Source organism: Rhipicephalus microplus, chromosome 6 (genome assembly GCF_043290135.1).
Source record: "Rhipicephalus microplus isolate Deutch F79 chromosome 6, USDA_Rmic, whole genome shotgun sequence".
Lineage (NCBI taxonomy): Eukaryota > Metazoa > Arthropoda > Arachnida > Ixodida > Ixodidae > Rhipicephalus > Rhipicephalus microplus.
This window is the reverse complement of record NC_134705.1, coordinates 7,746,546-7,768,860: the sequence shown is the minus strand read 5'-3', so window position 1 is coordinate 7,768,860 and position 22,315 is coordinate 7,746,546. Positions and strand designations below refer to the sequence as shown.

The 22,315-nt window shown below is 46.4% G+C and overlaps 1 protein-coding gene across 15 annotated transcripts in view; it reads left to right on the top strand.

The window, feature by feature from the left end:
• LOC119167754 (prolyl hydroxylase EGLN3) overlaps window positions 1-22,315 on the top strand; it is a 321,255-nt gene that overhangs the window by 27,680 nt on the left and 271,260 nt on the right. Inside the window, exon 2 of one of the 15 annotated variants that reach the window (XM_075865259.1) lies at window positions 18,497-18,701. The exons of 13 other annotated variants lie outside the window; for them this stretch is intronic. Coding sequence is in view for 1 of the 2 variants with exons in the window: in XM_075865255.1 (XP_075721370.1) it covers window positions 18,738-18,767 (30 nt within the window). In the remaining variant the exon portion in view is untranslated. Of the gene's footprint in view, window positions 1-18,496; window positions 18,768-22,315 lie in introns of all 15 variants that reach the window. One more of the 15 variants, XM_075865255.1, reaches the window with a different exon arrangement.

The following is a 22,315-nucleotide window of genomic DNA, read 5'->3' as shown; positions in this document are numbered from 1 at the left end:
TGGTCCTCGGAACGGGAAAGTTCGTGACTGCGCGAATTTTCTCTGGGTCTGGACGCACGCCTTGGGCATCGACAACGTGACCGAGCACAGAAATTTGACGGCGAGCGAAGCGGCACCTGGAGGCAATAAGCTGGAGTCTGGCTCGACGACAAACGTTCAGAATAGTTGACAAACGATCAAGATGCGATTCGAATGTGGGCCAAAAGACAATAACATCGTCAAGGTAACACAAGCAGGTGGACCATTTCAATTCTTGGAGCAATGAGTCCACAAATGTGGCTGGTGCATTGCAGAGACCAAAGGGCATCACCTTAAACTGATAAAGACCATCAGGAATGAATAATGTGGTCTTCTCGCGGTCCATCTCGTCGACGGCTATCTGTCAGTACCCTGACCGAAGGTCAATAGTTGAAAAATAAGTGGCACCGTACAGGCAGTCAAGGGCGTCGTCAATGCGAAGTAAAGGATGAACGTCTGTTTTGGTAATTTTGTTAAGGGGACGGTAATCGACACAAAAGCGCTATGTTCCATCTTTCTTTTTAACAAGGACAACTGGAGAAGCCCAAGGGCTGCATGAATGCTCAATAATGTTTTTCGCAAGCATTTTGCCGACTTCATGTTGTAATATTGCACGCTCCAACGCAGACACACGGTAGGGGCGTCGGTGAATGAGAGTTGCATGGCCAGTATTTATGCGATGGGTGACAATGGTAGTTTGGCCTAAAGAGTTCCTGGCAAAGTCGAAAATGCTACGATAGCCCTCAAGAACGTGGCAAACTGCTGCAGCTTGCTCAGACGTGAGGTACGATGACATCATTCGCTCGATGTCGGCACCCCAAGAATGTGATGGAGTGGAACCACTGACTGAGCTGCAGCAATCGTCAACTCTGAAGGGCTCGACATGGTCATCTTGGAGAGCGGTAATTTTGGCCAGGGAGATATCCTGTGGCAGAACTTGGGTGGTGAGTGAAAAGTTGACCAGTGGAAGGAAAGTGCGGTTTCTCGTAATCGTCAGAATCATATGCGGCACAGCAACCCCATGCGTAAGCATCACGGCAGGAATCGGGGCCACCATGTAATCACCATCAGGTACTGGCGGCGTGGAGGATAAGTCGACATGTGTGACAGAGTTAGGAGGGAGGCGGGTGAAATCAATGCAGCAGAGGCTGGTTTGCGGTGGGCTGGTCGGGTCGGAAAAGAGGGGTAAATCGAGATGGAGAGAGCCAGCTGAACAGTCTATGAGGGCAGAGTGCATGGCTAGAAAATCCATACCGAGAATGAGTTCATGAGGGCAATGTTCGATAACAATGAAAAGAACGACAGTACTTCTCTCCCCAATAGACACTCGCGCAGAGCACATGCCGAGAATTGCGGCAGTTCCTCCATCGGCGACTCGTACAGCTCGGTTGAGGGCGGGCGTGACAACTTTTCTGAGTCGGTGGCGAAGGTTAGCACTCATAATGGACACATGCGCGCCAGTATCTATCAATGCACTGACACGAACATTGTCGACAGTAACGTCCAAAAGGTTCTGGTTTGTTGTTAGTGTTAATCGAGGATTTCTTACGAAGGTCCTCAACGCAGCTCCACCTCCAAAAGCTGCACGGCCTAGCTTTCAGGTCAGAGGTGCTGCGAATAGGTCGGGGAGGCAGCACGGCGTTGTGGGGGCGACCGGGACTGACGACGAGCAGGGGACGGTGACCGGTCGTAGCCAGGTCTGCTCAGAGGTGCTGCAGGAGCGGAAAATGTGGTCGGCGTTGATGGAGAAGGTGATAGGGACGACTGGCGAACAGACGTGGCTAATACTGAGGTGCATAATGGGACGGTGGAGCCCAGCGGCTGCGGCAGTGACGAGCGATATGACCAACGCGTCGACAGTTAAAACATATGGGCCTGTCATCAAGAGTACGCCATTCGGATGGATTGCATTGTATGCGAGGAGCAGAAGGGGTACGATAAGAAGGCTCAGCAGAGTATAGGGTAGGAACAGGATGTAGGCCGACATTCGATAGCTCTTGACGAACGACCGCTTGTATTAAAAAGATCGTGGTCGGGGAAGGCGCTGGCGTCGGTAATGGCGTGGCTACCGGTTGTGCTGCCTCGACCTCTCGACGAATGATGCGTGTAAGGTTGTCACATCGAGGGGCCTGGTGGAAGGCGTCGTCACACGAAGTGTGCGCTGTGTTCGGAAGGCGCACGATGCTTTGGGCTACGCGGCGGGCTTTAGCTTGCTCGAGACGTCCGCATTCCTTAAGGATTGTGTCGATGCTCGAGACGTTGTTAAAAACCAGCAGGTTGAAAGCATCGTCAGCAATGCCTTTCAAGACGTGGTTAACCTTTTCGTCTTCCGACATGCACTGGTCGGCCTTGGAACAAAGGGCCAAGACGTCAAGAATGTAGGAGACGTACGATTCGGTAAAAGACTGGGCCCGTGTGGCAAGAGTCTTCTTCGCAGCGAGCTGACGACCAGATAAATCGCCAAACAGGTCATGTATCTTTTCTTTGAAGAGATCCCAGCTCGTTATGTCAGCTTCGTGGCTTTCAAACCATGTTTGGGAAGTGCCGTCCAGGTAGAAAAGCACGTTGGCGAGCATGAGCGTGGGATCCCAGCGGTGAGTAGCACTGACGCGCTCGTACCGGTTCAGCCAAGTGTCAAGATCGATCGTACCATCACCGGAGAAAGTGCCGGGATCCCGGAGGTGCGGGAGTATGGTGGCTTGGACTGATGAGGGCGGCGTAGAGGAAGTACCGGCAGTCGAAGCAGTTGAAAGGTCGCCGATGGTGCGATCGCTGCGCGTCTCCATCGAGGTACGGCGGCCGTCCACCTCCACCAATAATGTTACGAGTAACTTGTTTAATGATCTATTTACAGCGCACAGAACTCGACGAGCAAGATGGCGCCAGACCAGCATCAAACGAAAACTCACTTTGTCCTCCTCTTTCATGCAGCCGTGTTTAGCGGCTGTTATGTATCAATATGTATAAGTGGACAGCTGTGACAAGCTGCTTTCTGAGGATTCTTGTGCGTTTGAAAGAATCTACATGATATTTGGTGAACCTAACTTTATTTTTATGGTATGGAACACAAGCAGAATCGCATTGTGATACGTATGTGGCCGCAGCTATGAGGAGCTGGTGCTTGAAGATTTCTGTGCATTCGAAGCAATCTACATTGTGATATTTGGTAAACCTTTTTATATTTTTTATTGCATGCAATACTAACAGATATATATTGTGAAGTGTATTTTACTTGTGGAATAATTGTAAGACCTTTTGACAGCACTGTGTAAATTTTTGACATGGAAAAAAATTAACCTATCAAAGGGGGCCTTGAAAAATGCTCCTATAGGGCCTTAAAAGCTGAATATGCTTAGATGTTCTTCTTTGAAACCTGTAAAAACCCTGCAAATGAAATTAAAATAAATGGCAGCATATCCACGGAGTGAATGATGAAGAGTGGGACGTAGCATATGTCCGTCCTTTCGTTCTTGCTTTCATCCGTCCATGCGTGTGTCTGTGTGGCTACCCGTGTGTCCATCCACCCGTCCGTGCATGTGTCTGTTCGTGCGTTCATCCCTCCGTTCGTCCATGCATCCGCTCCTGCGTCTGTCCATGCGTCCATTCGTCCGTGCAGCCATCCGTGCGTCCGTCCATCCATCTGTCTGTGTGTCCGTTTGTCCGCCTATTCAACACTCCAAGTACCACCATCTCGTATCTTTTCATCATATATTGCTCATATAGAAGCACCGCCATCCAGCGGACATTCCAAGGACCTAATGAGAGGAGGCACAGGCACACTTTCTTACGACTTGCGCTTCGTGTCTACTTTCCAGCTTTAACCACCTCGAGTTCATGGTATATACTAGTTCACTGTATTCATGGCACTGCGGCCCAACGCTCGCTAAACATTTCTAAAACCAAGGAGGTTACGCCCTGTGAGTATAACGTAGCAACCCTTTCTTGTTAGATAGTGCTCAACGTACATGCCAATGGCTGCTAAGGGGGAATGAGAGATAGGAGAATACGACTTTTAGTTAACGCGCACGCTGCAAATTTTTTATTGTTCAACAACACACAGAAGAAATCTCCCACTGGCACCACCTTGGAGGTCAAAATGTAAGACTGGTTACACACTACTACTACGACTACAAGGGATGAACAGGTGCCGCTATAAGGAGCTTCGCCCCTAAAAGAAGCATATAACATAGCAACAAGTTACAGAAGACTTATTGCACTAAACAGGAGGGCAGGACTTAAATATTGTTACGAAGAAGGTGCATTCTACTGTCTTGTAACGACCTTGCCGTGTTCGACACTATACTCGTATCCATCCATTTAGCCTGTGTGAAAAAGAACATTTGAGTTCCCTGTTGTTTAGTGTCGGTGGTAGCTAACGGAAAAACTTGTGTGGGCAATCAACAACTCAATGGAGCCCACAGTGTTGCCTGGTGGAATGAAACTCGCTGTGTGCAAACCGAAATTTTCGACGACGTTTATTTCACTTGTTGATGATGCAGGCGAAAACGGACATATAGCCTCTCAACGTTCGGAAGATTCACAACATCCTACAATGGTCAGCCAGTCGCTAAGTAAAGTGAATGTCGTGCCCTTCGCGACATTCTCTCCAAGTATGTCAAAGTGTTCAACTTCATCAAAAGCAGCCAAACGACTTTGAGCTTCTCGAATACGTCATCAGATCAACACCTCGTCGGCGTATCCCATACGGCAGAAACCTTGCAGAGTGGCACTATCAGATCACAAGATTATCAGTGAGCAAGTCCAAGAGATGCTAACGAAGGGGGTGATTCAAGGATCGGTGAATCCCTGAGCGAGTCATTCTTGTGAAGAAGAAAGATGGTACGTGGAGATTTTGTGTGGACGATCGCCGACTGAATTCTGTTACCAAGAACGACATCTATCCGCTACTATGTATTGATGACGCCACATACTGTTTACATTTGGCTTCCTATTTTTCATCCGTTGATTTAAGATATGGTTATTGGCAAGTTTCGATGCACGCAGCCGACAACAGCATGCGTTAGTACAGACGGCCTTTACGAATTGAACGTGATGACATTCGAATCGTGTAATGTGCCTGCAACATTAGAAATATTCAGGGACACTATACTGCAGAGTTTGAAATGGCATATTTTTATGTGCTATCTTTATGATGTCGTGGTTTTTGGATGCACATTTCAGGAGCACAACACTTGTTTGGATATTGTGCTTAACTGTATGGAAAACGTGGAGCTTGTAGTAAATTAAAGAAACTGTCATTTCGCAGAGCGCCATGCTTTAGTGTTAGGACATCTCATGGATAAAGATGGCATAAGACCCGACCCACAGAAGGCAGCAGTCGTTGCATCATTTGAACCACCTAAATCTGTGAAACAGCTTCGTAGGGTTCTGCTCATATTTCTGGCGGTTCATATCTGTGTTTGCAGATATCTGCTACCCCCCTGACGAATCTTCTAGGCAAGGTACTTCCTTTCAATAGGCTCCTGATTGTGATGCCGCTTTTCGCCAGCTGAAGTTTCTGTTAACTTCACTACCTATACTATGGCACTACGACCTTTGGTCTCCGACAGAAATTCACACAGACACAAGTGGTGTCAGCATCCAGGCCGTTCTCACTCAACGCTCTAGAAACAAAGAACGTGTCGTAGTGAACTCAAGCCGTTCTTTCTGCAAGCCTGAACGCAGCTATACTGTAACCGAGCAAGTATGCCTCGCAGTAGCATTTGCTGTGCAACTGCTTTGCTCATGCATTTGCGGTCGCTCATTTACCGTAGTCACAGATCACAATTCTCTGTGCTGGCTGGTGAACCTTCGTGAGCCATCTGGACGCCTCGCTCGATGGGCCCTTCATCTATGAGAATGTGTGTTCACTGTTTCGCACAAAAGTGGCCGCCGACATGCTGACGCGGAGTGCCTCTCCAGGATGCCTCTATCTACAACAGAGTGCGAAGCTGACAATTTTGACCATCTTGTTGCTTCCCTGTCAGCTGACTTTCCCAACACATGGACTTTTGCTACTGAGCAGTGCAAGGTCTCCACCTTGAAAAGTCTTTTCCCTCCAACGTAAGGCTCGGTAATCGAAGGCCCGTTTTACATCAAACATAGTCTTCTTTACAAGAGAAGTTTGTCGATGACGGTTCCTCGCTTCTTACTGGTGGTTCCGGATTATCTACACACGTCTGTTCTGCGTATTACGCACAATGACGCGACGTCTGGTCGCTTAGGTACCGCGTGAACACTAAGTCGTGCCAAAAACTTATTCTACTGGCCTCAAATGAGCAAAAGAGTCAAGATCTATCTGGCTAGTTGTATAAAATGTCAGAGCTACAAGCGACCTACCTCAGCTCCGGTCACCTGTAACCAATGACCCCACCTAGCACTCTTTTTGAAAAGGTCGGCACAGACCTGGTCGGCCCGTTCCTAGGTTCGTCGAGAAGCAACAAGTAAATAATAGTATGTGCTGAATACATGACATGGTATTCCGAGACGGCGGCCTTATCCTCCTTCATGACAGCCCAGGTTTCTGAGTTTATACTTCGTTTCGCCGTTCTCTGGCAAGGGCCTCCTCAAGTGGTAATGTGACCGTGGTCGTCAGTTTACTGCTGATCTTATCGAAGAATTACTTCGCTCGTGTTCCTTTGAGTTCAGACACTTGACAGCCTACCACCCACAAACTAGGGGGGAGACGCTCTAGGTGCCGACCAGTGCGGACGCGCGAAGATCGGCTCCTGCTTTCAAGAATGCTTTCCTGTGGTATTCACGAATTTGTCGCCGAGTTTTTACTCTCATCGTGTGCCTAAGTTCTTAAGAAATCAGCAGATACCAACTTTGTGCCGGTGAGTGGACTTTTAAACCGTTTTTTGGGACATTTTTGCACGGCAACGCCACCGGGGGATTTAGGCCTAACCAAGGAGGCGATTGTCGCCGATGCGCCGGCCCGGCGCCAACGCGACTCAACGCTCTGCGCGTTCCAGTATCTGCAACTGAAAATGGAATACCAAGTAGATGGAGAGGACATCTCTCCAGAGGATTGCACGGAAGAAATGGGTTGGAAGGAAGCCGAAACGAGACGCTCAAGGAATAAGCAAGCCGCGGTTAGCGTTCCTGCTGCCAAGGGTTCGACCGAGGCCGGCGTTGCGGGAGACGCTCGAGCCAGTCGTAGTAGGTATGACACCAAGCATACAATCGTGCGAGCTGGACGCATGCCGCCACTACCTAAGGACTTCAGCAAAATTGTGCTACGACCACGTGGAGGATTAAATATCTCGAGAATTGGCACTGGAGCCGTGGCAGACGCGATAGTACTGGCGGCCGGCGTCAAAGAGGAAGAGGCCATGCAGGACATCATCTGTTCCAACTTGCAGCAGAACATTATGGTGGCAAGCACTCCGGACCAAGACAGAGCTTCAAGATACCTCAAGGTCAAGCAAATTGACATTGGAGGCAAAGTTTTCGAGGTTAGCGCGTACGCTGCGGCACCCCACGACACTTGTAAAGGAGTGATTCGCGGGATCCCCGTAAGTGATACTCAGGACATTTTGACCCGAAAGATTGTGAACGCGAACAACCCGCTCGCGCTGCAGGCGAAGAGAATCAAGGACACCGGGACAATCATCATAGCGTTCGAAGGACACAAGGTGCCCAGATTCGTGAGATATGGACCTTCACTTTTGCAGTGCTCCCTTTACCGCAAGAACATCGATATTTGTTACGTCTGCGGAAAGCTGGGACATCGGGCTGACGTCTGTCCGAACCCAGCTGAAACAATCTGCAGAGGCTGCGAAATCAAGAACCCAGATAGCCTGCACCAGTGCAATCCAAGATGCAGGCTGTGCGACGGTCACCATCCCACGGCAGACAAGGAGTGCAAGAACAGGTTCTTAGTGCCATACGTCGTCAGACGCAGACGTTGGGAAAGATCGCGAGCAGCCGCAGAAGCCCGGGACGCATCAATCACATCGAGTCCAGACATCAATGACAAGCAGCTTATTCCAGCCTACGGGACCCAGAGCATCCAGACTACACAAGAACAGGAAAGGCGGCCCCACTCCAGGGGGAGGTCGCGTTCCAGAAGAGGTTCTAGACCCAAGGCCCGCTCCCAATCACGGGGGCGCTCGTGTTCTCAAGGTCACCATCAGGGTCGGGATCAGCCTGGGCGGCACCCGAACGGCCAGCTACCTGGCGTTCAGTTCGAGATCACGGCTTCACATCCGGGGAGGACGCCTGCAGTTACTTCGAAAGGCAGCTTGGCTGAGCGAGTGCGCAACGGCGGGGCAGAGGTGATGACAGGTAAGCTGCCAGAGCATGATAGAATTGCACAGCTAGAGCAAGAAAACGCGAGACTTACAAAATCAAATGAGAGGCTATCAGCTGAGTTAAAGGAAATAAAAATTCTTCTCACTAAGCTAACCAGCGCGCAATCTTCACAGCCAATGCCTCAGCCAGTTGATGTCCCTGTGGCTGAAAACGTGGGGGACTCGAGAACCGCGAAAAAGAGGGCAGTCATGGCAGAACACGTGGAAGCCAACCAAACGACCATGTCAGATATGAAAGAGGTGTTTGACACGCTCAGCAAAGTAGTAGCCAATCTTAGCGAGCAGATGGGTAGGCTACAATCAAGCGTGGCGGCACTGGAAGAGCATATGACTTTGCGCATTACAAAGCTCGAAGCAGATCTGCACAACACAGCAAGGCCTCCTCATGCACCAAGCTCACCCCTTCGGCCACCAATACTAGTGGTACCAAACCTGTCGACAGGTGCAGCATTAGGCTCTGGCCACCCATGTAATAACCATGATGGCAGCGCTACGTGAAGCATTTCGTATCTGGCAATGGAACTGTAGAGGTTACCTTAAAAAGAAGGCAACCCTGCAGCAGTATATCAGGAGCAGCCAAGAAAAGCCTCATATTATATTATTACAAGAGACCCTTTCACCGCAAGCAACGTTGCCTGGATTCCGGCCTGTAATAGGGGATACTGAAGGGAGGGGAGTCTGCACCTTCGTATGCAACAAACTAACGCACGTAACCCATGACCTCAAGATAGAAGCAGGCCGATTGGAACACGTCTTGGTAGAGATCGTGCCGGGTACCAGCAACCGTCAGAGCATTTTCATTCTTAATATATACAGCAGTCCAAAGGAACAAAAGCAAGGGTTCAAGACGGTTCTAAAGAAAGCTGTTAATATCGCCGGGGAATGTCCACTCGTCATAGCAGGTGATTTCAACGCCCCTCATTATACATGGGGTTACAAGTACAACACTGGGAAAGGAAATCGACTTTGGCAAAGCGCCAGTGAACTTGATCTCACCCTAATCACAGACCCCAGCCTACCAACAAGGCTTGGTACATCTTGCTGCAGGGATTCCACCCCGGACCTTACATTTGTAAGGAACATCAAGAAGCCCCAGTGGATGAACCTTGCTGTAGACCTAGGGAGTGACCACTGCATTCTTGCCACTACCTTCTCCGTGGAGCGTAAAAAGCAGAGAGAATTCCACTTCACAGACTGGGATAAGTTCAGGAAAATAAGGATGGAAAGGGAACAAGATGGCCACAGACAAGGCTTGGAGCAGTGGGTCAAACAGATTAAAGATGACATCAAATCCGTCTCCTCCACCATTACCACAGATCTTCCGGTTGAAAGAATGGATAGCCGGCTTGCTCATCTTCTTGAGGCAAAGCAAGCACTACTCAACCGTTGGAAGGGTCAGCGCCTGAACCGAAGGCTGAGGAAGAAGATAGCTGAGGTAAACAGATCAGTCGAGGAACATTGTCGCACACTATCGAGGCAGCAATGGGACGAAATCTGCAACTCCGTCGATGGTCAGATGCGCAATGGCAAGACATGGAATATGTTAAAGCATCTCCTCAACGAAAACACCACCAAAACAAATCAAAAGCATGTCATCGCTCGAATTTTGCATAAAGAGATAGGGCGCACTACAGAACAGCAAGTTGTCCAGCAGCTCGTGCATAAGTACCTCCCAATCAAAAGAGGATTGGCACCACCAAGTAGACAGTACCAGGGCACGCCAAATCCAGATCTTGAGGGCGACTTTAACATCGAGGAGATCAGAAGAGCCTTGCATGATCTCAACGGCAGGTCGGCCCCTGGTCCGGACGGTATATCAAACAAGGCCCTGCGTAACCTCGATGACGATTCAATTGAAACCCTGAGGGATATGATCAATTCAGCATGGAAAGAAGGCAGGGTGCCAGAGCAGTGGAAGCTGGCCAGCACGATCCTTATTCCTAAGCCAGGAAAGCCCCCTAACTTGGACAACATGAGGCCAATATCCTTGACATCATGTATCGGCAAGGTCGCAGAACATGCCATACTGCACAGGATAAACAAGTACTTGGAAGATAACAACATATATACACACAATATGGTTGGATTCAGGGCAGGGCTATCCACACAAGATGCATTGAAGCTTATCAAACACCAGATCATTGACAATGAAACCAGAGACGTGAGAGCCATTCTGTGCCTAGATCTAGAAAAAGCGTTTGACAACATCCACCATTCATTCATACTCGAAGCAATTTCCAAGCTTGGTCTAGGGAAAGCCTTCTATGACTACGTATGGTCCTTTCTTACAGATCGGAAAGCCGTGATGAAGATTGCAGATATCGAGACCGCAGAAATCGAACTAGAAGCAAGGGGCACGCCACAAGGGGCAGTGATTTCACCAATGCTGTTTAACATTGCCATGATTGGACTGTCAAAGAAATTATCGAGCATTGAAGGATTGAAGCACAGCATCTACGCAGATGACATTACCATCTGGTGCACAGGTGGAAGCGAGGGGCAGATTGAGAGCGCTCTGCAAGAGGCGATTGACACCGTAGAAGACTACCTTCGCCCTTCCGGGCTCAAGTGCTCCTCGAGTAAGTCAGAACTTTTGCTTTATCGGACTGCACGCCGGGGACCAAAGCCCAGGGGATGGAAGCCGTTAAACCAGATAGACATCCATCTCCGTACAAATCAAGGGGATGCCATCCAGAGGGTCGACTCCATCAAAGTCCTGGGAATGCTGATAGAGTCTACCGGCGCCAACAGCAAATCTATAGCCAAGTTAACTCGGAAAACAGACAGTGCGGTGCACCTCATACGCAGAGTGGCCAACAAAAGAAATGGGATCAAGGAAGACAACCTCATCAGGTTGATGCATGCGTTTGTTCTAAGTCACTTCACATACGAGGCAGCAATGCACAACTGGTCAAGAGCAGAGTCCGAGACACTGAATGTGCTCCTCAGGAAAGTTATCAAGAAGGTCCTGGGCCTACCCATACATACCAGCACCGAGCGTCTGCTTGAGCTTGGCATACACAACACGCTCGAAGAAATAGCAGAAGCCCAAGAGAGAGCACAGTTTGCAAGGTTATCTACTACAAGGTCGGGGAGAATGATCCTGCAGGAGCTGGGCCAAAACCCAATAGCAATCAGACGCAATTACAATGATATCCCTGACAACATCAGGGAGACTATCACGGTATCTCCTATACCGAGAAACATGCATCCAGAACACAACGTCGGAAGAAGAGTAGCGAGGGCCAGGACTATACTTCGTCAAGTCTCAAACGAGGAACGAGGGGTCGCATTTGTTGACGCGTCTTCCTACGCCAATGGGAAAGCGTTTGTGGCAGTGGTAGTCGATGGGGCTGGCCATGTCGTCAACTCAGCGACGGTCAGGACGAAAGACCCAATCATTGCGGAACAAGTGGCCATCGCCTTAGCACTCAAGATGGATAACATTGAAGTGGTCTACAGTGATTCCATGGCAGCACTACGGGCGTTCGCCAAGGGGACGGTCTGTGAACAAACGCTAAAAATACTGCAAGGCAAGAACATAACACATCATCTTCTGAGTTGGTTCCCAGCTCACCTTGGACAAATCAACGATTCCCCTCCCAATCTCAACGAAGCAGCACACGAGGCGGCGCGAGAACTCTCCAACCGCGCCTCCCCGGGGATGCGTTCTAGCGGTGAAGGGGATAACCGGGAAATTCTTACAACATATAACGAGCTCACTAAACATTTCTACCTGTCTAGAAGGATTTTTCCTCCACCTCACAAAAATCTAACCCGGCCCCAAGCACTTACATTAAGGCTTTTGCAAACGCGGATGTACCCTACTTTGAAAATGTTACACATCATGTACCCTGACCTATATCCAAGTAATCTTTGTCCACATTGTGGGGAAATAGCTTCATTAGAACACATGCTCTGGCAGTGCACCAAATTCGCTCATTTATCGCACATCACCTCTGCCAGATGGGAGGCGGCAATCCGCAGCTCATCCTTGGCAGATCAGCTCTGGGCTGTCCACCAAGCCCGCGAGGCGGCTGAGGAGCTTGGCATCTCAGTCCCCACGTGGGAGCTGCCCGCAACACAGTGATCTGTGTTTTGGAGGACCAAATAAAAGTTTATCCAATCCAATCCAACCCACAAACTAATGCACTGACCGAGCGCACAAACCGAACATTGATCAACATGTTGTCAATGTATGTCGCATTGGACCACAAGAGCTGGGACTAAGTATTACCATTCGTGACGCAGGCTTACAACTCTGTGAAACATGAAATGACAGGTTATAGCCCTTTCTTCCTCCTCTGCTCTCATTCACCGCACCACACGCTGGACACTATCTTTCCTTTTGTTAGTGAGGACGATTTGCCTATCAGCAAGATGTGTTTCACGCAAAAGAGGCTTGGCGACTTGCACGCTTACGCACATTAGCTGTGCAAGACTAACCTAAAACACTTTATGACAGTCAACGACGACACGTCACCTATGTTCCCAGTGATTTTTTATGGCTCTAGACTCCCGTACAGCAATGTGGCTTAAGCCAAAAACTTCTCGCAGGCTACACCGGACCATTTGTTACTCTTCATCGCCTAAGCGAGATCAATTAGGAGATAGCACGTCTCACTTCAAGTGACCATCGTTCACCCAAGACTGAGGGACGCATGCTGGCCGCTTGAAGCCATTCGCATGAAGGATTCAACCGGAGAGCTTCATCTGAGAGAGGAGGATTGTTACAAAGAAGTGTACCTACAAGTGAGAACTGGAGAAGAAGTGGAGAACGATGGCGCTGCTTCGGCAATTACATACCACGGTCTCTCGTGCCTTTGCTCTCATTAAACTTCCCCTTCAAACCTTTCCAGAGTGCGTAACAATGTTGTCATGGGGTCGCGACGTGGACGAGGGAAGTAGTTGGTGCCTTCAAAATGAAACTCTTCATTTCGTTGAACTAGGGGGCCACGAAGCGAAAACTCAAATTACAGCAAGCAATGAATGCTGCATACACTGATACGTATTGGCGCTCAAAGCAGCGATCTGCAATGAAACTGACAAGTAGTGAAGTGTCGGCATTTATACACCTGTCGCTGACTATTTCAACGTTACTGCTAGCAGACATGTAAGTTGCCAAAAAACCAGTAATGTTTGCTTTGTGTGCGTAATTGTATTGGAATGTTTTAAGATTATCTCTGTGGTTCTTAGCTATTCGATGTAGTTTCCGCGATTCGGCTCGTACACAAATAATAAGATGATAATATAACTTGCCCTCTCGGAAAAGGCGTCCTGACACTTCAACAGAAGATGAAAGTACAATAGTAAAGCAAGAAAGTATGAATAGCAGTAAATACAAGCGTGAAATTACAATAATAATTTACAAAGTGCAGTCTTTAGGTTATTCAACACATGTAAAACAGCTTGACATGCACAACTTTGGGCTGCTCATGGCACTGTTCAGAGTCTACAGCACCTAGATGTTGAAGCACCTTGTATGGCTCGAAGTATCATCGGACTTTTTCGCTAAGTCCACATCGTTGTATTGGCATCCACACCCAAATGCGGTAGCCGGGCTGGTATTCCACAAAGTGTCATCCAAGATTGTAGCGGCGGCTGTCCGTCGTCTGCTGATTCTTGATGTGTAGGCTGGTGAGCAATTGAGCTGCTTCAGCATGTTGCAATTAAATGGCAATGTCGAGATTGTATTTGTCTGTATTAACTGGTAGCATTGCGTGAAGTGTCGTTGCCGGGCTCCTTCCATAGACCAACTTGTATGGCAACAGGTGCGTCATTATTTGACCTGCCGTGTTGTATGGAATCCGATGTCTGGTGCTTGACGTCGACGTACATGGCGAACATATCAGCGATGGTATTGTTTAGACACTTCGTGAGGCCATTGGTCTGTAGGTGATAATCCGCGGTCTGACAGTGATTTACTTGTCTGGCTCTACCTCAGGATTGCCCGAGTTAGGTCCGCAGTAAAGGCCATACCTCTGTCGGTAATGAAGACCTCTGGGGTGCCATGATGCAAGACGATGTTCTCTACGAAGAACTTTGCTACCTCAATGGCACTGTCTTTGAGCAGGGCCCTTGTCTTGGCTTAACGAGTGAGGTAGCCAATAGCTTCGGTTATTCATTTGTCTGGCGAATTGGACGTCAGGAACAGCCCCTGTAAGTCCTAGCCAATTTGCCAGAATTGTCAATAAGGTGGCTCGATTGGCTACAGAAGTCTGGCTGGCTTAATTGGCGGTGTCTTCTGTCACTGACAATCTCAACAAGTGTTCTTGTAGTAGGGACATGGGCAGTAAATCGAAGCAAATAGTACTGTTCTTGTATGTTCCCAAGTGTGCGGGAATACAATGAGGTGTCTAGCCGTAAGGTTGTCATGCAGACCGTCCAGAACTCCTGGATGTAATGCTGATAGTACTAGGATGAGGTAGTTGGCCTAACATGACGAAAAGCTTTTCTTAAGGAGAATGCTGTTCCACAAAACAAGCGACTCCAGTGCTTGTTTGAATTTCTTTGAAATAACGCTGGCCTTTCTCTCAAGGTATTCTTCAAGGCTCTTGAGCTCTGAATCAGTTTACTGTTCACGAAGTTATTGGTGCTTAAGGTTACCAAGAAATACATACAACGGCCACCTGTTCACATCACCAACACTGTTGGCGTTGCAGTGGCACCCACACTGCAAAACTATGCACAGCAGCACACTCATTATTCATTGTCACGGAACTCGAGTGGCGTTTGAGATGCACTGCTTTATTTGGCAGCTTCAGCGCAAAGCCGCTGTAATTCTTGCCTCATCAGATGACTCTGGGACTCGCCACCTAGCCCAGGTGCATGGCAAGACCACTGCCAATACTTACAAAGATACTGACAACGATTACAACAATTCAATACTTACAACGATTCAAGAGTTGGTGGGCATAGAAACTTGTCTCTTGAATTAAAGAAAGTTTCCCGAAAAGTCGAAGCAATTATCGTGGTAGCAGCATGTCTTAATGTTGTTTATTTACAAAGGCTGCTATCTCAGTTTTCCAGACATACCAGGTGTAAATACAAATGTTCATGACCTTGAAAAAGACACAATGTAACAAAATATATGTTTGCGCGGTTATTAATATGTGTTAGCACCTCGTCCGCGGAGACACCCTTCAAGTTAATTCTAAAAATGCACGTGGTGGAGAAAAGCGAGAAATAAACAAAAGAAAACGAAAACAATTTGGAATTGATCGAACGGGCGCAATATTTGGAGGGTCAAATCACCGGGTACGGTGTGAAGAAGATTCGACAAAGATTGTGGGTGCCAAAACACTCGTAACGATGTGAACTATTTTTAGCAGGATGACATAATTGCAAGTGCGATGGTACATATTCGAGAGGGACTGCAGCGATAGAACATGGGCATGAGAAGTAGGTGAACAATGATGGTCATAGCGACAAAGTATATGTATATGCCTATTGCTTCAAAAGGTTTCTAACATAGTTGGGGCGAGGCCACCAAACAACCAACGCATACGATCGAGTCTCACCTAAGTATTATGCGCTGTCAGTCAAAATTCTTTTGTCTACTTGCTTTGCATGCGTTGGAGACACCAAAGTTTTCAGACGATTTCCATGTGCATGTGCCATTTTAAATCTGCTCTGACAGTTATACCAATGTAATTAAAGTACATAATACTTACAGACTTAGACCATCATTAGTATATGTAAAATAAAGAGGCTGTTTTATATTTGAAAAGGTCACGACTACGGTACTTTTGAAGTATGCCATGTTTCACTCCCGTTTCAAGACGTCAAGAAAAAAAAAACACTATTCAGTGCATCTTGATCTTGAGTATTAGTTCTACAAATAACGCTGTCGTATGCATTCATTCTATGTTTAGTTTGAGTATCACTGATAATTTTTTTCCCGCCATTTATATAAATAATTAACAAAAGTGAACCAAAAACCGCACCTTAAGGCCTCTTCCTGATGGGGTATGTACTTCAGATGATTTCGGGGATGATTTTGGGTGGTTAAACGTACAAATTTTGAGCCTGACAGCTAAATCTGCTATTTAGTCAACCAGCTTGTTGAAGCCAAAAATTTGTGAAAAGGCTGAATGTTTAGCAGGGGAAACCATGTCAAATATCTTCGAGTAGTCAATAAGTATGACATCAAACTGTTTTCAGTAATTAAGGAAACAAGCATTGTTGTATGCAAGTTGAAGTAATTGTGTAACAGTAGAATAGCCAGCACGAAAGCCATACTGTGATTATGAAAGTATATTGTGTGCATTTAGGTATTCTACAATGTGTTTGTAGAATGAAACTACAAAGGTTTAGAGCTGGTAGAAAACAAAAATATTGACCAGTGATTTGATATTATTTGTTAGTTTCCGGACATAAATATGGGCACTACGTTTTCTTATTTTCACAGCTGGGGACTGTTGCAAAGATTATTCATTTTTCTAAATATGATATTAAGATAGTGAGCACAACATTCAGAATCCCACTTTAGAAACATATTCGAAATACCATCTGAGCCAGATCATTTCGAAACCTCAAGATATAGTATGAGGTTATGTACTCCAGAGAAGAATAATTTAAGATTGGAAAAAGCAGGTAGTTTGGTGCACGCGGAAACTGAAGGAGTGGTTATCGGTATAAGAAAAAAAAAAACAGGTTTGAAGTAATTATTAAAGGCATTTGCTAAAGCTTGATAGTTTGAAGAGGACTGACCATCAAGAATAAAGATGGGTGATTACTAATTAGACAATGCAGGAGCAATTGAACTTTGGAACCTAGATGGGTTTTTTTCATAAATATAGCAAAGGCATTGCTGAAGAAGTAGTGCTTACCTGTTTCATTTTAGCTTCTCGTTCACTTTTCAACGCATTAAATGAAGAAGCATTATCATTACACTTTAATGATGATTCTTACATAAGCGTTTCATGTGACGAGTGAGATGAAATATATATTTATGGTACCTTGGTGGTTTTGGGTTCTATTTAATATATTTTTGAGGCACATACTTTGATAGACAATCACGCACAACCATCAATGTCGCAAAACCTAGAAAAGAGCAAATCTACGTTGAAAAATTCGCTACAACATTCAAACTCCTCAAAAGATGAGGCTTCGCTGTTCCACCAGATATGGTCAGTGCACTCGCAGCTACTTCATACCATCTTGATTTAATTAAATACCCGTGAGTGCTTTTCGTGCTAAATGAAAATTCAAACTGAAGCAACTTCTGCGTCACAATAATCTGTAACTCCTTGGCTATACTTGTTCTTTTTCTCGGGTAAATGCACCGACTGTATAACAACCTAGAAGTTGCCATGTTGCATCAGGCTATGCATTGCTCTTGGTGTACTATAGAAAATATATTTAAAGTTTTTCTTATTTTTTTTTTCTCTTCTTTTTCTCTTCACACATTAGAATGATGTTATAATGCTTTGTCATGTCATTTTTTGTTTTCTTGTTTTTTTCTCTTGTTTGCATCAACAGAAAGCTGATGGTGTCCTATTAATGTATGATCAAATGTCAGACAAGGTGGCATTACCTGTCTTAGTATCAGTTTCATTTCGTTTTCTACTGCTATACAAGCACCTCTTTATTTTGTATAGGTACACAAAAAAAAGTGTCTGCATCTATGTGGTCTTATATATATTAAGTCTTGTAGTCTGCTGTCTGTCGGGTCTGCCCTTCAAGCCCAGTGAAGCTTTGGCAGGCCAGTTTGCTATTTCTGTGATGATTTTTCAAAATGCTAATAAAATATTATTTTTTCCTGAAGGTAATTAACTCATTGAGTGAAAGAGAGACAAATGTCGTCTGCCATTTATTCTTCCTGTGTCAACCTCATTTTCCTCTTCATTTTTACCCTGCTCTTGCCCTTTCGATGCTTTATGCACGGACCACTTCACTCTTCTGGACTTCATTGTTCAGAGATGTAATGTTTAAAAATGTTACTAATTGAGAAGCACTCTGTTTGCCTTGAGAGTCCCTGGTACCAGATGGTTTTCAAGATGCCATGTTGCGAAGCCGTTTTGACAACTTGAAAGGGTCCGTAAAACTTGTCATTGGGTTTTCCTACTCCTTTTTGTATTAGAACGTAGTCGCTTGGTTGTATGTCTGGTATAGCACTGCTACGTCTGCTGTCGTTGTTCATCTTCATCCTTCTTTTGTAGGCTTCTTGCTGTTTCGCAGTTTACTTTGTCTCGGAAAGGACCAGGTTCTTGGGAAGGCCGAGTTCGTGGTCTGCTGAAAACACTGGTACAGTCCCTGAAGCTGCAAACAGCGGACTTCAGCGGATCCGAGACCACTTGTGGAGGAACATTTGTGGTGTCTTAAAGCGGCTTCAAGACAGCATTTCCAACCACCTGGAAAGTTTGGGTACATCTTCATGTGCTGATTCACGTCTCGTATAGCATGCTCAGCGAGGCCATTGGCTGCTGGATGGTAAGGGGAGCAAAACTTGATTTTCATGCCGTGATCCTTCACCCATTCTGAAAGCTTTGTGCCTTTGAAAGCCGGACTGTTGTCACACACCAATGTATTCGTATTCGAGAAACATTCTGCCTTCAGTAGACTAATGACGCTGTTTACGTCTTCATGGCCTCTTTCCCTTTCTTTTTGAGCTCTGCAAAGTCCAAATGAATAACGTCGAGTAGGACATTGGAGTGCTCTGTTGTTATCGTTATGTCCGTGGGCTGCTTGAACTTTGTTCATTTGACTATCGTGACTAGTGCTATGTAGTTTCTGATGTCTTCTTTCACACCTGGTTACGTAAATCGTTTCAGAAGTTTGCAATACGTGCACCAAAAACCATCATGTCAGCCTGATTCAAAAGTGTCGGGATAAAGATGCAGTCATAGCATGTTGATAGGACGTGGTATTTTCCATTGATGAATTTCAGTTCCTCGGTTCCTTCCGATAGCTTTGAGTGATTGATTTGTAGGGGTTTGTCAACCGCTGTGGGTGTCAGAAGCCTGGACAGTGCTTCTGGATCAGTCAGTAGAAGATCTGGAAAATGCGAAACGACGAAATCCAACTGTTGCTGGCAATTTACCCATCTGGCAATTCGGCCTTTTCGTTGCGACATACCAAGGAGGTGATTCAGTGCTTGATGATCCGTAAAAAGGGTAAAATTTGTGCCTTCTAGATATGTACGAAAATACTGAACATTTTTCAGTACGGCCAATGCTTCCTTTTTTGTTGTTAAGTAGTTCAGCCAGCTTCAGTGTGTAGCTGTAATATTCTACTACATTCCTACATGATTCAAGTCTGTTGGCTTCTGGTAAAGGACTGCTTTAGTCGCATAATGTGACGCATTTGTATCCAGCAAAAACAATAAGGAGAAGTCGGATAAGTAAGATAGGGTCTGACAATATTGTTTTCACAAGCTCAGAGTGAGCCCTTTCACAGTGGCAATCCCACTGAAACGGTATACCTTTCCGAGTCAAGCGTGTGAGACATCTTGTTTTAGTTGCGCTGTCTTGAATGAATGACCAAAAGTGTCCAGCCAGTCCCAGGGAAACACGCAATGAATGTATGTCATAGGGCTTTACCAATTTTGAGATTCTCTCCATGGATTCCTGCTTTGTGCTTTTTGTGGAACCGTCAGAGATTCTTACTAGGCACATTACCTCTATTTGAAAAAAAAAAAAAAGCACTTTTTTTGAAGTTCACTTTGAGGTATGCAACACTTAGCGCTTTTAAAACTTGTGACAAGTGCCTTCCATACGCTTCTTTTGTTTTTGAGTCAACTATTATACAGTTAAATCTCGGTACAACAAACTACAGGGGGCAAAGGCAATTTGGTCGTTATTTTGAAAGGCCGTTATAGTGAAAGCCCAAAAATTAACCTTGCTTATTTTTCGCCAACCAAAACGACTTTCCTTTACAGCAGTGGGTCCTTGAACTCGTTTTTCACGAGAAAAGGACATGCACAAGTGAACACCAAGAAATGCACGTTTACTTTAAAGAAGTCTGTGATTTTCTCTAAGTGTGCAGCACAAACTTTGCGGTGCGAAGGCCTTGAGCTCATCCACGTTCCTGTGGTGCGATTTGGTCTGTGGTCACAACAGCTTGCTTTTTCCCTTCCTGTTGCCAAAGAATATCCACTTTCTCGCTTTCTAAAAACTGCTTTCTCTTCTTCTTCGCAAGCAGAAATGAACTCAACTATTGTAGCATCGCAGCATGAACGCCGAATTGCTTTGCGGACACGATAAGTAATCACCAAAAAAAGATGAACATGACTGACAAACAAGGTCTCCTAGAGCACATGTAGAAGTGACAAAGAAAAAAGCCCGAAGCGTCGCGGATGTCCTCGCCTCTTCCGAAGAAAAAAAAGTGCTAAAAAGGAAAATTTCTCGCATTTCGTTTTCTGCTCCCTCGCTGTCTCAGGTTTTTCGCGCCTATGCTTCCTGTTACACAACTCCCACTCTGCCTCGTTGACCTTGCCCTCCTGTGTTGCCTTCACCCCTCGCCTCTGCGCCTGTAAACCTGCAGTGTCGGCGTTTCAACAAAAAGAAAGAAAAAAAAGTCGCCCTTTTGTTTTTTTCCCCCTCCGCACCATTGCGCATCTTCTGAGAAGCAAAGCATCCGTTCGCTTTGTCGTCTGCTTGCGTACCGCTCCGGTGGTCGCGACGTATTTCAGAACATAAGTTTGTTGTACTGAGGCGTTAATATTGTCACGATGAATCAAGTACTGGGGGGGGTGTATTAAACCACCGAGTAGATAGCTCTAGGAAGATGGGTCAGTCGTGGCTGGCTCTCGAGCAGAGAAGCAGGCGATCTTCTTTTTCCTCCAGATTAAGAGCCGATCTTGCTGTCGACCCACTACATGCGGGTGGCATTATCCCCCCTTTTGAAAAGAAAAAGAAAGTCCCAAAAGAGGGAAAGAAAAGTACTTAGCACCACCCCAATGTTACAACATAGGTGCGTGAAAAAAAAAAAGAAATTGGAAATTCGGATAAAGTGAAAGTGTGTGCTAATATAGGAAAAGTCAATGAACGAGAAAGCAAGTTAACAAAAATAAACAAAAACACAAAGAACGGTGTATGGTAAAGAAAAAGTTATGAACTGCACGCAATAAATGGTTTCATGCGCAACACATGAACGACGTCCAGCTTCTGTCGTGTCCTGCTTCGTGCCTGCAATGTTGGGTCCGGAACCACTTCGTAGTTCATGCCACTGAAGCGGCGTAACACTTTATATGGGCCAAAGTACTGGCTCAGTAACTTTTCACTAAGGTCACGGCGGCGGACGGGCGTCCACACTCAAACTTGGTCTCTGGCGTTGTAAAACACTTCTCTGTGGTGGGTGTTATAGCTTCGTGCGTCGGCCTGCTGTTGCTGGCCGATGTGCAGCCGCCCGAGCTGCCGGGCTTTCTCAGCAGGCTCTGCGAAATCTTCGGCGTCAGTTGCCAACTCATCTTCGTCTTGACACGGTAGCATAGAGCCCAGCATGGTCTGCACTTCGCGGCCGTAGAGAAACCAAAATTGTGTGAATCGCGTGGTCTCTTGCATGGCGGTATTATACGCGAAGGTCACGTAAGGTAAGATCCAATCTCATGTTTTGTGCTGTACGTCGATGTACATTGAGATCATGTCTGCGAGTGTCTTATTCAGTCGCTCGGTAAGTCCTTTGGTTTGCGTGTGGTACGCAGTTGTCTTTCGGTGTCTGGTGTTGCTTAGTTCGAAAACTTTAGCTATAAGCTGCGCCATAAATGCCGTCCCTTTGTCCTTTGTTTTACTGCAAGGAGCACCGTGTCGTAACACGATGTGGCGCATGACAAATTGTGCTACCTCAGAAGCCGTGGCTTGTGGGATCGCCTGCGTCTCAGCGTTAGCGTGTCAAATAGTTGGTCACGATGATCACCCATTTGTTGCTGTCCGCAGACAATGGAAATGGCCCGAGAAAGTCCATGCCGACTTGATCGAACGGCGTGCAATTTGCTTAACCAGCTGGCTTAACGTACTTGACGTACAGCTCTTGACGCTTGC